General features: G+C 48.5%; 1 protein-coding gene across 1 annotated transcript in view; it reads right to left on the bottom strand.

Moving 5' to 3' along the window:
* Positions 1-3032: 3032 nt before the first annotated feature.
* The window catches only part of TRANK1 (tetratricopeptide repeat and ankyrin repeat containing 1), a 110057-nt gene continuing 99891 nt past the window's right edge, over positions 3033-13198 (bottom strand). The window contains exons 21-24 of the mRNA XM_019647152.1: positions 12719-12864; positions 6570-9622; positions 6008-6106; positions 3033-4627 (exon numbers count right to left, since the gene is read on the bottom strand). Of these exons, the coding sequence (XP_019502697.1) occupies positions 4527-4627; positions 6008-6106; positions 6570-9622; positions 12719-12864 (3399 nt within the window). The 3' untranslated portion in view covers positions 3033-4526. The remainder of the gene's footprint in view (positions 4628-6007; positions 6107-6569; positions 9623-12718; positions 12865-13198) is intronic.

The raw sequence follows: 13198 nt of genomic DNA, 5'->3' as shown, positions 1-13198 counted from the left end.
TCACTCTCTCTCGTGCCCCATCCCACTCCCTGACCTTAAAACAATGACTCCAAATATCACAGGCTGGCCTACATATTTCCCTGAAACAGCTGTCCTGCAGAATTGCTAAAACTTGGGTTAAAAATAGACTCCATCTCTAAAAGAAGGTTGGGTCCCTGGGAACAAAGCCCTTTCAGAAATGTCCCCACCTCCACAAAGGGCACACAAAGGCTGACCCAGCTTTGTCCCCTGGGCTCTGTCATTGCCTGTGACCTCCGCCTCCCTGCCCTGGAAACAGATCCCTGCCTGAAACAGTTTCACATTCTTCCTCCATCTACCCAGCGGAGGCAGGAGGAAGGAGGCTAATGATATTACAACCAAGCTACAAGCTTGTGTCATTTCCATTTCGGAAATCTCCAAATGGGCTCAGAGACTTTAAATAACGTGCCTGAATTCCCACAACCAGCATAAGAAGCCAAACTGCAATCTTTATAGCTCACTTCAAAGATACTGTGATGACGGTAGTGTAGTGCTTCCCCAGGGTAACCCATCCCACAGAAATGTGCTATTAAATATTCAGGTTGCATCACCACCAAGGCAGGTAAGAGGCTGTGTCTTGCACAAAGAACATAGAATTTTGAATAGGGTTAGAATTCTGCAGCACCAGGAGACAGGATTCTAAACAACCCACCTATAGAACACCTGGTACCTCGCTGACGGCTTCCCCGCCCCCTTAGTGAGTGGGGAGGCACATGTTCCCAGGCGGTGGGTGGGAGTAAGGATCAGCTGTCTACCGCTGTTGGCAGACCTGTTTCTCTGCTGTGGTAAGGAATGGGGGTCTCTCGGGTTAAACAGGGAGGCTTCCTGGGAACTCTTCACTCCTGTGCCTTTATGGGGGCTGTTGGGGGCGATGGGGAGATGGCTCCATGCTGCCCACCTGGTCTTGTGCTCTACAGCCAGAATCTCTGAAGCATATTTAGAGTGACAAGATCAGGCAAAGCCAGTCTCAGTTACTTAGGAAAGATATGTGTGGCAGAAGGGAGAGCAGCGACCAACTATATTGATTTACCTGTCCTCTGGGTCATAAACTTAAGGATGACCCCAGATCAGGCTGCTGGAGAAGGCCAGGGAGAAGTGTGTGTGTGTGTGTGTGTGTGTGTGTGTGTGTGAGAGAGAGAGAGAGATAGACAGAGAGAGAGAGAGAGAGAGGGAGGGAGAGAGAGTTAGACATTGAGAAAGTTAAGATGGTTATATGGTTATCATGGCTGGAGAATCTATGAATGCTGGATTTCTGTCCTGCAAGGATCCTGAAGGAGATAGATGCAGGGGGCTAAATGACAAGCAAAGGGGCACAATGTCGTGTTGTTAGCTAAATACTGCATCCCAAACCTGTGAAAAGTACATATCCATGGCCCCCTCCAAGTCACATTCCAGTACTCAGGAACGCCCCCACCTCCCCGCCCCTGCTCAAATACCCTGAACCTCTTCCCTGCTGGTGTGTAGGGTCCAAGGGGTGGTCAAAAGCAAGTGTTTGGGGATGGTGTGGGTGGGTGCAGATATGTAATGAGCTTGCATTTGTGGCTGGAATGTCCACACACAAGCTTTTCATGGTGCAGGATTTAGCAAAGGGTGGAAAAAGAAGGGATGGGGGAGAGACCTCTCGTTGTATTCCTACCCTAGGACCCACAAATGTTAGGGGGCAGACCTGTCCTTATGTGATAGCCGGCAGTGTTGGTTGCCAGTGTCCCAGGGGAACCAGAACCCAGGAGCTGAGTAGAGAACACTGCAACACTGGTCAGAGTAACTCCTCGCTGTAGGTTGCCCTGGCAACCAAATCTCAGCCGCTGGCAAAGCCTGCACAGCCAGCTAGATGTCAGGGCCCGGAGAGGAGGTGGCTGAGATGACAAAGCTTTGTTACAAGGGTGGGTTCTAGGCTCCTTCAGGATATTAGGGCACCAGGATCCCCGCCACGTCAGGGAAACAGGTGGCTGAAGCTGCTTCCTTCCGAGGGCAGACTGTGTAATAACATGGGCTTCCACAGGGAGCTCTGCTCACTGGCTTCAGGGAAACCCCTCCCTTTATATAACACAGATATAAGTTAGTGATTATCACTCTATAATTTGGAGCATTGTTGTAAGATTTATAGAGATCAGAGCTGCAACATGCCTAAGAGTACCTGACACATAGTAGGCCCTTGTTCCAGTTATCTACGGCTGTGCAACCAACCTCCTCAAAACTTAGTAGCTTAAAGCAAACATGCTTTACTCATTTTCATGATTCTTGGGATATGAGGCCCTGCAAGCCAGAGTACAAAACAGCATCCAGACCTCGGTTTTCTCACCAGCAATTTGGTGAGGTGCTGAGATGCCAGCACAGAGCTGGGGGATGCTGTTAGTTCCCACGTCAGTGTCCTTTCTTCCTTCCAAACCCCTGGCAACAGCCCACAGGGACACTCTGCATCAGGGCAGGAAGAAATCTCAGACAATTCAATTTCCCAAAAAGGGAAACTGAGGCCCAGCTGGGTGATGTAAATGCTGCTACCGCCTCTCGCATTCCCCATTTCAGTCACTTCTGTTTTCCCCAGTCTCCATCTCTCTCCCACGCCGGATCATGAGGACTCCCACTCCTGAGGGTGGCGCCTCAGGGAGTGTTGGCCAGATGGGACTTAACCCGGGTAACACGGCTCATTAGGAGCAGGATGGGAATTCGACTCCAGGTCTTCTGTCTCCCAGGGCGACGTTGTTGTTAGGAGGCGGTCCCAATAGACAACACTAGCAAAACTCCAGACAGTCCACCCCCCCCCCCCCCCCCGCACGCTCAGGAACATCGAGATGGGAGAGAATTTGCACAGGCAGGCCCTCAAGAGACGGTGACCAGCTGTGAGCCCTGGGCTGTGCTTTATTTCTCTGTCCCCGGAGGTCTTAATTTCAGAAGGCACAGCAAGGTTTTTGCCCTGGTCAACATCAACCAGCTGACCAGAAGGAACCAGCCGTGGGACGTACCCCTTTACTCTCTGAGTGGAGATTGGAAATAAACAAATGGACGGCAGCATGTAAGAGAAATGATTTAACTTTATAAAACTGTGATAATACAGCAAGATTTGAGTTTTTTTCCCTCTCCCCCCCCCACAAGTGAAGTTTATAAAAAACACCTGCAATAAAAATTAGAAACATAACCTAATAAAAATTAGAAACATAAACATTTCAAGGAAATAGAGTCATTTAGAAAGGCATGAAGAGAAAACAATGAGCAGCAAAAGCAGCAGCAACATGGGGAGAAAGTGGGTTCTGTTGTGATGACAGAGACAACGAAGGACCAAGGTGAGCCTGACGTTTCCCACCAGCTGAACCGAGGGGCTGGGGAAACGGTGAGCAGTAATCACAAGAGAGGCATGATGTCTTCCTGAATGGGTCCGAACTGATGGCTGCTGGCCAGAGGGGTAGGAAGAGAAAGCAAAGGCCTCCTGCAAAAAGACCCACACCCCACCCCTCCTCTTACAAGGCCTACCAGCCGCCTGGCAGTGATTCACAGCCATACTCCCCATGGATTGGCTACCTCTTCTGTCCACTTGTCCCTAACCTGCGTCTCTGCAGATCACTGTCCCACTGTGGTAAGCTCCGTTAGAGACAACTCATCAGAATGTCAACCTGAGCTAGGATGACAAACTTGCCTGGGAGAACCGAGACAACTAGACATACCAGGCTACATATAAAACACTGTTTGAAATGTCTGCACCATAGCCAAGGCAGAGTTAGGACCACCTTGGAGAGGCAGGCCGGGACACCCCTAGCATCACCCCTGCTCCCCCAGCCTTTCCTTCCAGGGGGAAGGTCCTGAGGCTGGCCACCCAAAGGACGCTGGGGGACTCCTTGGCTACATTCTGAGGTGGTCTAACCATAACTTGCGCAGGTATCTGAGAATGGGGGTGGGGAGGGGATGGAGGGCAGAAAAGTTGCCACAGAGAGAAAAGGCTAACATGTATAACGGAACGAACTACGCTACAAGTAGGCTCAGAGATGACCGGAATGGGACTTGGGGTCAGGGGTGGCTGGCAGTAGGGCCCACACAGACCTGGGCACACACAGCTCTTGCACTACTCAATGTTACAGCAGTGGCAAAGGAGATGAGGGGCTCTGTGGAGGCATTTCCTGACCCAGGGCAGCAGCAACTCTGAGGTGAGGGGTGTCCCTCTACGGACTCCTGTCGTGATGGCGAGGAGCCAGAGAACTTGGGGACCTTGGGGAGAGGAGTCCCAAGGTTCCCTTCAGTGATGACTCCTCTCACCTGCCATGTTTTAGGGGAACTAACACTGCTGGACTTTAACTGGGAAAGCATTACAGAGTTACAGAGGTCCCTGTTCCGAGGGAGCAGCCAGACCCTAAGCCGCCACAGAAAGAGAAGGAACAGGAACAAAAAGCAAACAGGTTGCTAGACTCCCCTACATTTTAAAGCTACTTCACATTCTTTTTCTCCTCCGCCCTAGCACTCAGAATTCTAAGTCAGGATGGAATGTTCTGAAGGTTTAGGCAGCAGCACTTGTGTGGACCTTAGTATTTCTTCTGCTTTCCATATTTCCGTGCACGCTTTCTAGGACGGAGCTCACCAAAGTCTTCAACTTCGTTTTCGTAATCATCTTCCTGAACAATGCCTATTTAAGAAGCAAAAAAAAAAAAAAAAGAAAGAAAGAAAGAGAAGAAAAAGAAACAAAGTGTAAGTGTAGAATGGTGATATCCCCCCAGTGCAGTACAAAATATAACAAACTAGTAAAACTAATGTCTCTGTAATAGTTTTAAATTAAAGGGGTCTTCTGCCAGGATGCCGGCAAGAGAGGGTTTTTCTTCGACACTGCTTGCCAGGATGAGCCGAAGCCAAAGTAAACACTCTTCTCTAGAAGGAAGTTCTCTCACAAGTTGGCTCCTCTGGCCTTGTTTTAAAGGCCCTTTAAACAAAAGAAATCAAACAAAACCTAAACTGAACCACAGCCTTGAGTCGAAATACGTTATCTTCCTTTTGAAACAATCTCAGAAATCACAGATCTGGCAGGGACTCTATTCTAAAGACTTTTTTATTGGCACAGGCATTTGTGCCAGGTCCCCTCAAGCTTTCCAAGCTCTGGGGTCTGGATTTCCTGGTAGCATCTGGATTAAAAGGACTCAGAGGAGGGCACTATGAGGCAGGTGAAATACTCAAGAGCTAGAAGAAATGAGGTGGGGCTGAGAGGGGGCAGCATTTGGAATGGGCAAGAGGGAAGACCTTCCAGATCACGGAGCACTGCGCACGACATTTCTCTCAGGAGAGAAACCTGACTCGTTCTGCACAAGCCGTTACTGCTCTGTCGGAAGATGTGTGCAAGCTGCCCCGATGATTTTGTTTGTTTGGTTCATCACTTTGTTTGTTTTATATGTCCAAGCCCAAAACAGTATTGATACACAATAAACACTCAATAAATAGTCATTAACTTACATGAATGGTTGACACAGGCAAACGTATTTCTCAAGAGATGGCTTTGCAATACTTTGTGTATCCTTGGGAGTCAGTGTTTTGAGCATAAGTAGTGACTGAGCATCACTGATGATAGCTCTTGAGTGGCAAAAGAGGTTTTTGAATATTAGCTGTTTCTTGTTTGTTTGTTTGTTTTTTTAATTGGGGAACAGTGTGTTTTTCCAAGCCAAGTAGTTGTTTCAATCTACTTGTGGAGGGCGCATCTCAGTAGCCCATGTAGGGATCGAACTGGCAACCTTGGTGTTATGAGCACTGTGTTTTAACCAACTGAGCTAACTGGCTGCCCCTACAAAAGGGGTTTTTGAAAAAGCAACTAACTTAAGCCCAGAATAATGACCTCACAGTCAGATGGAGACACTTAGATTCTATGTTGCTAATAATTTGACTGGAGGGGGGAGGATAAGCTCCCAGACGGAGAACGGTCACAACTGACATCATAGGCAGCCCCACTTCAGAGAGGCCTGAAAATCAGCAGAACCAAGGACCACAGGACCCAGAGCTTTGCCCTGGATAAAGGGCTCCTTACCTTCCTCCTTTAAGTGGACTTCTGTTTTCTTCAGCCACTCCCGCGCATGCCTGACTGACGGGATCAGAATGTTGACAAGCCCAGTCATCACCTCCTCCGCTATGGGAACCAAAGAACAAGGGATCTGAGTGAAGGGGCCGCTGTAGGGGTTCAAACACCCAGTACGAGAGCCAGAGCCCCCACCCCCCGAGCTTGTCTCTGTGCTTCCCTGAGGAGAACGACAGTGTAAGGACCCACAGCTGCCTTCGGTCGCCAGAAGCAAAGTCCTCAAAACTTTAAACATTCTCCCTCTATCCTCACCGCAGAATTATTAGCAAGCCCTTTTCTTGTCTGTCATGCCAGGGGAAACCATCCTGGCCCGAGATAATCAGAAAGTTTAACGGGGGAAAGGGTGGTCCCAACCACAGGGTTTTGCTCTAATTTGAGAATACACGGTCCTCACTTGCATTTCTGCAAACACCAAGTTCCATCATGCCCAGGCCAGACAAAGGGCTGCCTCTGCCGTGGGTTCTCAAAGCCCAGATCTAACACCATCTGGCCCCCATTTCCCAGGGTTCCTTACCGCTAGCCCAGGCCTTCCTCCTGTAGAGGTCTTCCACCGTATCCAAAACCTTCTTGATGTTCTCTTGGACCTTCCTCTGCAGCATGTGGCTCTGTTCTTTGGAGCCCAGGTGACTGCGGATCCACACGCTCTGCTCAATATCCTGCACCACCAGATTGCCTTCGTCAATGGCCGGGTCCACCATGTCACGGAAAAATTCGGAGTATTTCTGGTAGGCCATCTGCTGCCTCTGGTGGCCTTCTAGGCGGATGTGCTGCTCGAACGTCTCGCTATTCCTCTCCTGACCTTCCTTGTCATCCAGCTCGGCGCTGGAAAGGGCAACAGTCTCTGAAGTCTCTCCCTCGAAGTCTTTACTGGGGCTGAAATAGTTCTCAGGACCTCGAGTGAACTTCACCCCACACAGGTCGCACTGGGTCCTGTCGACGTCGGCCCTTTTGAAGTTCCCAGTCCCGGGCCCCCTGGCCTCCTCCCTGAAGCACTCTGTCTGGGCACTCACCCTTCTCCTCCAGCTGATGCACAGGGACACCACCAGGCACACTCTTCTCAACTTCCGCTGGATGGAAGCCTTCCGCTGCCTCTGGGAAAGGATGTTGGCGAGGAGATGGTCTCGGTCTTGCTCATCCATCTCATTGTGATCAAACGCACACTCTGGTTCAGCTGAGTAGTCCACGGGGTCCACACAAAGCAGGCGGTTTAGTTTGACCTCCTCGTAATAGAGGCCGCGGACCCCTTTGGGGTGCGAGCTGTCCCACCGCCAGCAGCAGTCCATCAGGTACTCTTCGTCCCGCTCAAAGAGCAGGTCCTTCAGCGCTTCTGCCACAGACTTCACATCGACCGCCATCACATTGACCGCCATGGACACCTGCTTCACCACTTTCTGGAGCCTCTCGGGAACCTGGTCTGGGCAGTCCATGCTCATCACCTGCAGCCTCCTGTCGATCTCCTGGAGGTGGCAATGCAGAACAGGTTTGCAGAATGGCTGCAGGATGGCCTCAGCATTCACCAGCATCACCAAGAACAGCACCAGGGTCCGCTCTGCCTCCCCGGAGACCACGTAGTCGATGTGAGCAAAGGCATCGAGCAGGACATTGAAGTTCATATTCTCGTAGCCACATAGCACCTTGGCAAGGTAGGCGAGGTGGAACCGGAAACCCTGAATGGCTCTGGCCACATCCTTAGGTTTGTATTCCTGAATGATGCAGAACACGTCTCCGAGCTGCTTGTTCTTCTTCCTGAACAGAAACTCCCAGTAGTACAGGAGCGCAAGGTAGCTCTTGGGGAGGCACAGGATGGTGTTCTTCCGCAGGCGGGCCAGGACCACCCCGCAGTGGATGAACTGGGACTCCAGCAGGGCCACTGTGTTTCCAATGCTGGGGATGAGCGGTTCTTTGCACCTCTTGACAAGGACGTTCATGAAACGGAAGAAGAGCCTCTTGTAGTTCTCTGGGTTCCTGTACACGTACAACTGGTCGATGCAATTCTCCAGCAGCCGGATGAAGCACAGGTGGGTCTTCTCGGTACTCCCGTCGTCCTTGTTGGGCGCCAGCATGCCGAATCTCCCTTCTATTCCTTTCATCCTGCTGCCTCTCCCACTGCCCCGTTCCTCTTTTCCAGACTCGAGAGCTTTGAGTTCCCTGTGGTAGTTGTCTTCCTCCTGGCGCAGCAGCTTTTCAAACTCCTCCGGGTAGCTGGAGGAGGGAACGAAAGCCTGCATGGCGCTCAGCCACAGGTCTGTAGATTCCCGGCGGCTCCGTGCCCTTTCGTTTTGAAACAGAAAATGGATGTACTCTTTCAGCGCAAACCTGTAAGATCGGAAGGATCTGTAACTTGTTTTGAGGATTTCTTTGCATGCCACAGGGTTTTCTGACAACACTCTCTGATGGAAATGCTTAGGGAAGAGCACACTCAGGAAGGATTTGCAAAGGTGATACATATCTGTAGACAAAATATAATCAATTTCTTCAAGTTCTTTAGCTAAGGTTTTAGGGAAAACTTTTTTGGCTTCCAAAAGCAATCCATTGATTGCCACCAGGTGCATTTTTGACTGAACCAAACACCTGGCCTCACAATGCCGCACAGGCCTGTGAAAATCTTCACAGTTTTCATCCTCACATTTTAAGCCAACCATAAACCTCATGCACATGCCCGGGTAGTTCTTCCCAAGCAGGCTCCGTGTGATCTGACACAGCCTGCTCAAAAGGTGTTTGTTTAGGGCTAATTTCACTTGGTCAATCATTATAAAGAAATGGTCTTTTGTTTTCTTCTCTTTCAAGTTCAAATCCAGGTCAAGAATGATTCTTAATATGGGTCCAGAGATGTTCTGAGCTATCTTGCAATACTTGGCGTCTACCTGAGAAATCCCAAAAAACTCAAAGCAAGATTTGACCATATCCTTCTCAGCGTTGTTGGTCACTTTTTTGAGGGCCCTGACCAGATTGAGCAGGGCTTCCAAGCCCCCCGGAGCCAGGACCAGAACCTTCTCAGGCTCAGCCTTACAATGGTTGGTGGCTTCATAGAGCGCTTCCACCATTCCAGCCGAGTGGTTGAGGTTGTCAAACTTAAAGAAGGCATCCTTGAGCTTCTGAAAATCTCTCAGAATTACCCCCAGCCGGAACTGGGCCTCAGCAAAGCCGGACAGTTGATTGGTTTGAGAGCAGAGATCGAGGGCTTCTCTCAGAATGGCCGTGGTACGTTCTACATCCGAATCCCTGGCTACACTGAGGCGGGCAACCTCCAGCAGACATGAAGCCTGAAAGTCCTTGTCGGCAGTGAGCCTGGCAGCCTCCAGGAGGCGGCCGTGTTGCTTCATCAGCAAAGCAGCCTCTTCGTTCCGACCTTCCCTGTTCAGCAGCTCTGCAGCGTCTGATAGCCGTTTCCGAGACTTCAGGAACACCAGCTGGTCATCTACGTCTAGCTTCGAGAGGACAGCCTTCATCTCCTTGATCTTATTTGCGCTCAGGTACTTTGCTGCCGCTTCTAAGTAAAACTGACTGGCAGAATAAGAGAGCTTGGATATGGGAAGGGTCTTGGCTTTTCTTAGCATTTCTTCATACCTACAATGACAGATGACACAAATGATACCTCATTACCACCCAACCAATACAAAATTGGGAAATAGTAGGGAAATACAGCACAGAGCAATGTAACTAAAATAAATTACAAAATAGAATTTCAACTTATCCAACATCTTTACAAATGCTTCATTTTACAATAATAAAATGAATTCTTTATTTTCTAAAGGAACTGAGTATTAGTGTGTTTTATTGGTGAAATACAGTGGAATTGCAACCTAAGACACTGAAAGTTAGGTCTGAAAGTCAATCTCCAGGGCAAAAATTACATAGTCAAAATTATCCTTGAAAAATAAATCCCTTAAACTTTCATAAAAGCATGATAATCCTTTTGCGTATACAACCCTCTTCAGTTTGATATGTGATTAATGAGAGAGGATGAAGGGGCTGCATACTCCAGCAATTACATTCGTCTTCCTCTGATTAACCAACCTATGATTTCTTTCTTTTGCAAGGTCTGTATGGGGTTGAGTTAGTGTTAGACTAATGAAGCACTGATCAGAAATGTCGGTACTGGGCTGGCCAAGTGGCACGTTGGTTAAGAGTTGGCTTGGGATGCCAGCTCTGAGCAGCAGGGCCCTGGTTCGGATCCCACATGAGGGCCAGTGATGCTGCGCCCTCTACAGCTAAGATGGTGAACAACAGCTCAACCTGGAGCGGGCTGCCGTGAGTCGCCGGTGAAAGTGTAGGCTGCAGTGAAGCTGCAGTGGGCTATCATAAGCTACCATGAGCAGCCGGCAGCCAGCATGAGCGGCCGGCAGCCAGTGTGAGCTGCTATGAGCCACCGTGAGTGGCCGTCCAATGGCCGGTGACTGATCTACCTCAGCCAGGAAGAGTACAATGATCACAATACCAACATGGGCCAGTGAAGGAATATCCTCCACAACTAGACTGAAGAACAAAAGGACAGCAACTTGTCTATTCCCCTTCCCCAATTCCCCAATAAAATCTTAAAAAAAAAAACAAAGCTGGTATATCCCACACTACCAATTTTCAAGGTATTGAAACAATTCAATAAAACATGCTTTTCAACTCTCAAGGGACAAAATTCATTTCCTCACACCCAGAGAAGTGGCCAGAGACCTTGTGATGCCTCAGGTTATCCTACAAATATCAGATTTCCTAGTATAGCAGGCCCTCTGTGAAGGGGTATAAACAAAGAGGAAGGAAGGGAATATGCTTCTCATGCAAGCACTGGCAAGTTTAAGGAACTACCGAGGTATTTTCTTTTCAAATCTAAAATGTCCAGCTAGCAATTGAATTTTAAGGCACACTAGTTAACAACTGAATTCTACATCCAGTACGCACACTGTTCAAAGGACACTCGGATAACTCTAGCGAGAAACTCTAGTTAATATTCAGATTACACTTCGATCTTAACTCATTAGAAACTCAATTGTATACCTCAAGAAAGATGAAAAAAATAAAAAAAGTAATGAGGGACCAAAAAAAAATGTTTCTGGGGAAAAAAAATCTATGCTTATTCAATGTTCTTCTGGAAAAGTGAGAACAGAAGGTTAAATAATCAAAAGTATTAAAAAAAAACAACTCTTAAATCAGTTTTGTCATATAAACTCACAAGGAATTGGCCTGGTCCATTACTCACACCACTGCATAGCACCCTGATAATTGGGAACCCAATAAATGCCACAGCCAGAGCCCTGTTCTAGAATTTGTGTCCCCCCAAATTCCTGTGTTGAAGCCCTGACCCCTAGTGTAATTGTATTTGGAGACAGGGCCTCTGGTTAAATAAAGTCATAAGGTTGGAGCCCTGACCTGATAGGATTAGTGTCCTTATAAGACAAGACACCAGAAAGCAAGTTCTCTCCACCGCCCCGCCCCCCCCCCCCCCCCCCCAGGCACTACCATGAAAAGGCCACGTGAGGACACAGAGAGAAGGCAGCTGGCCGTCTGCAAGCCAGGAAGAGAGCTCACACCAGTACCCCTATTGGCTGGAGCCTTGATCTTGGACTTCTAGCCTCCAAAACTGTGAGAAAATAAATGTCTGTTGTTTAAGCCACCCAATCTATGGCATTTTGTTATAACAGCTTGAGCTGACTAATATACACCCACTGTGTGTATAAGATGCACAGTGGCACCAAAGACCTGGATAAAGGCATATGCTCAATTACCAACCACGGCGCTGGACACCTACTTTTCCATTTCCAAAATTAAAAGCATTTATTTATCTAGGTGCTGGTTATGCAAGTGTATTTACTGTGAAAATTATCTGCACATTTAAAAATACATGTTATACTTTAACAAAAGCAAACTTAAAAATTAAAATCTAAGGTTTGAACCTCTGGGTCAATTATGTTTATTTTGTCACATGTATAACGTGGTGTAAAGCAAAGAAAATGCAGGACCAGTCCAAAGCCTACTTTCCCAGGAGTTGTGCGTGAACTCAAATCCCTGCTGAGCAGAAATGCAGAACAGCAGGCTCTGTAATTCTAGCTGTCTCATCCCACCAGAGAGATCTCCTAAGGGGCACCAACCTCATGCTGTTTCTAGATTCCTTGTCAACTATTAACCCCACCCATCTCCACTTTCACCTCTGGAATATCAGCTAAGCTAAAGGCTCAAGGAGGCCTCCACTGGGTCACGTATGAAGCTCATGTGTCCTGCAACTGAGGGTACATGTACATACATATCATACACACACGTGTAAGTGCGCGGCTGAGCATCTGTCAGTAGATCACGATGAAGCAAAGTCCTGACAGCCCACTAGTACTCTTACCTGTATCCATTCACACATCAGCGAAACTCAACTCAGCAGGTAAAGGTAAGAAGACAGGACCATCATTACGCACAAAACTGCTGTGCATGTTATATGCATATACACTCTCATAACACACCCTTCATTGTCTTCAGTTCCTGTGTCAAAGCTTAGAAACAGAGTGGAAAACACAGAGTCCAGCTCTCAAGGAGCTCTTGACCCAGCACCGACAACACCACTCAAGCGGAAGGAGGGCAACATGGTTAAGCCACTGCAGAACAGGACAACACCCCCAGGACAGGCTGTCCCCCTCCCCCTAAGAAAGCAGGCGGAGGGGAGAGGTAGAAAATAAAACCACCTACTTTTCCACTGCAACAGCAGCTTCTTCATAACGCTCCTCTTGACAGTATATTTTGAGTGCTTGGTCAAATTCCTGAATCTGCTCAAAGCATCTGAAAGCATGTTGGTAGCAATGGCTTCGCTTATAGAAATGGGCGGCATCTCTTATCTAGGACAGAGTACAATTTTCCTTTCAGAGTATTCATAACATAACTTTTTATCTTAAGAATACGCCAACACCAGGCCGGCCAAGTGGCTCAGTTGGTTAAGAGTGCGAGCTCTGAGCAACAGGGTCGCTGGTTCGATTCTCACATGGGCCAGTGAGCTGCACCCAAGCTGAGCTGCCACTGAGTTGCCAAAAGGTGGCAGGGTGGCTCAGCTGGTGAGAGCAAGTGCTCCTAACAACAAGGTTGCCGGTTCGACTCCCGCATGGGATGGTGGGCTACGCCCACCTGCAACTAAGATTGAACATGGCACCTTGAGCTGAGCTGCCCTGAGCTGTA

The sequence above is a fragment of the Hipposideros armiger genome, unplaced genomic scaffold (assembly GCF_001890085.2).
Source record: "Hipposideros armiger isolate ML-2016 unplaced genomic scaffold, ASM189008v1 scaffold_109, whole genome shotgun sequence".
Classification (NCBI taxonomy): Eukaryota; Metazoa; Chordata; class Mammalia; order Chiroptera; family Hipposideridae; genus Hipposideros; species Hipposideros armiger.
Note: the sequence above shows the minus strand (reverse complement) of the source record. Positions and strands in the feature narration are given on the sequence as shown.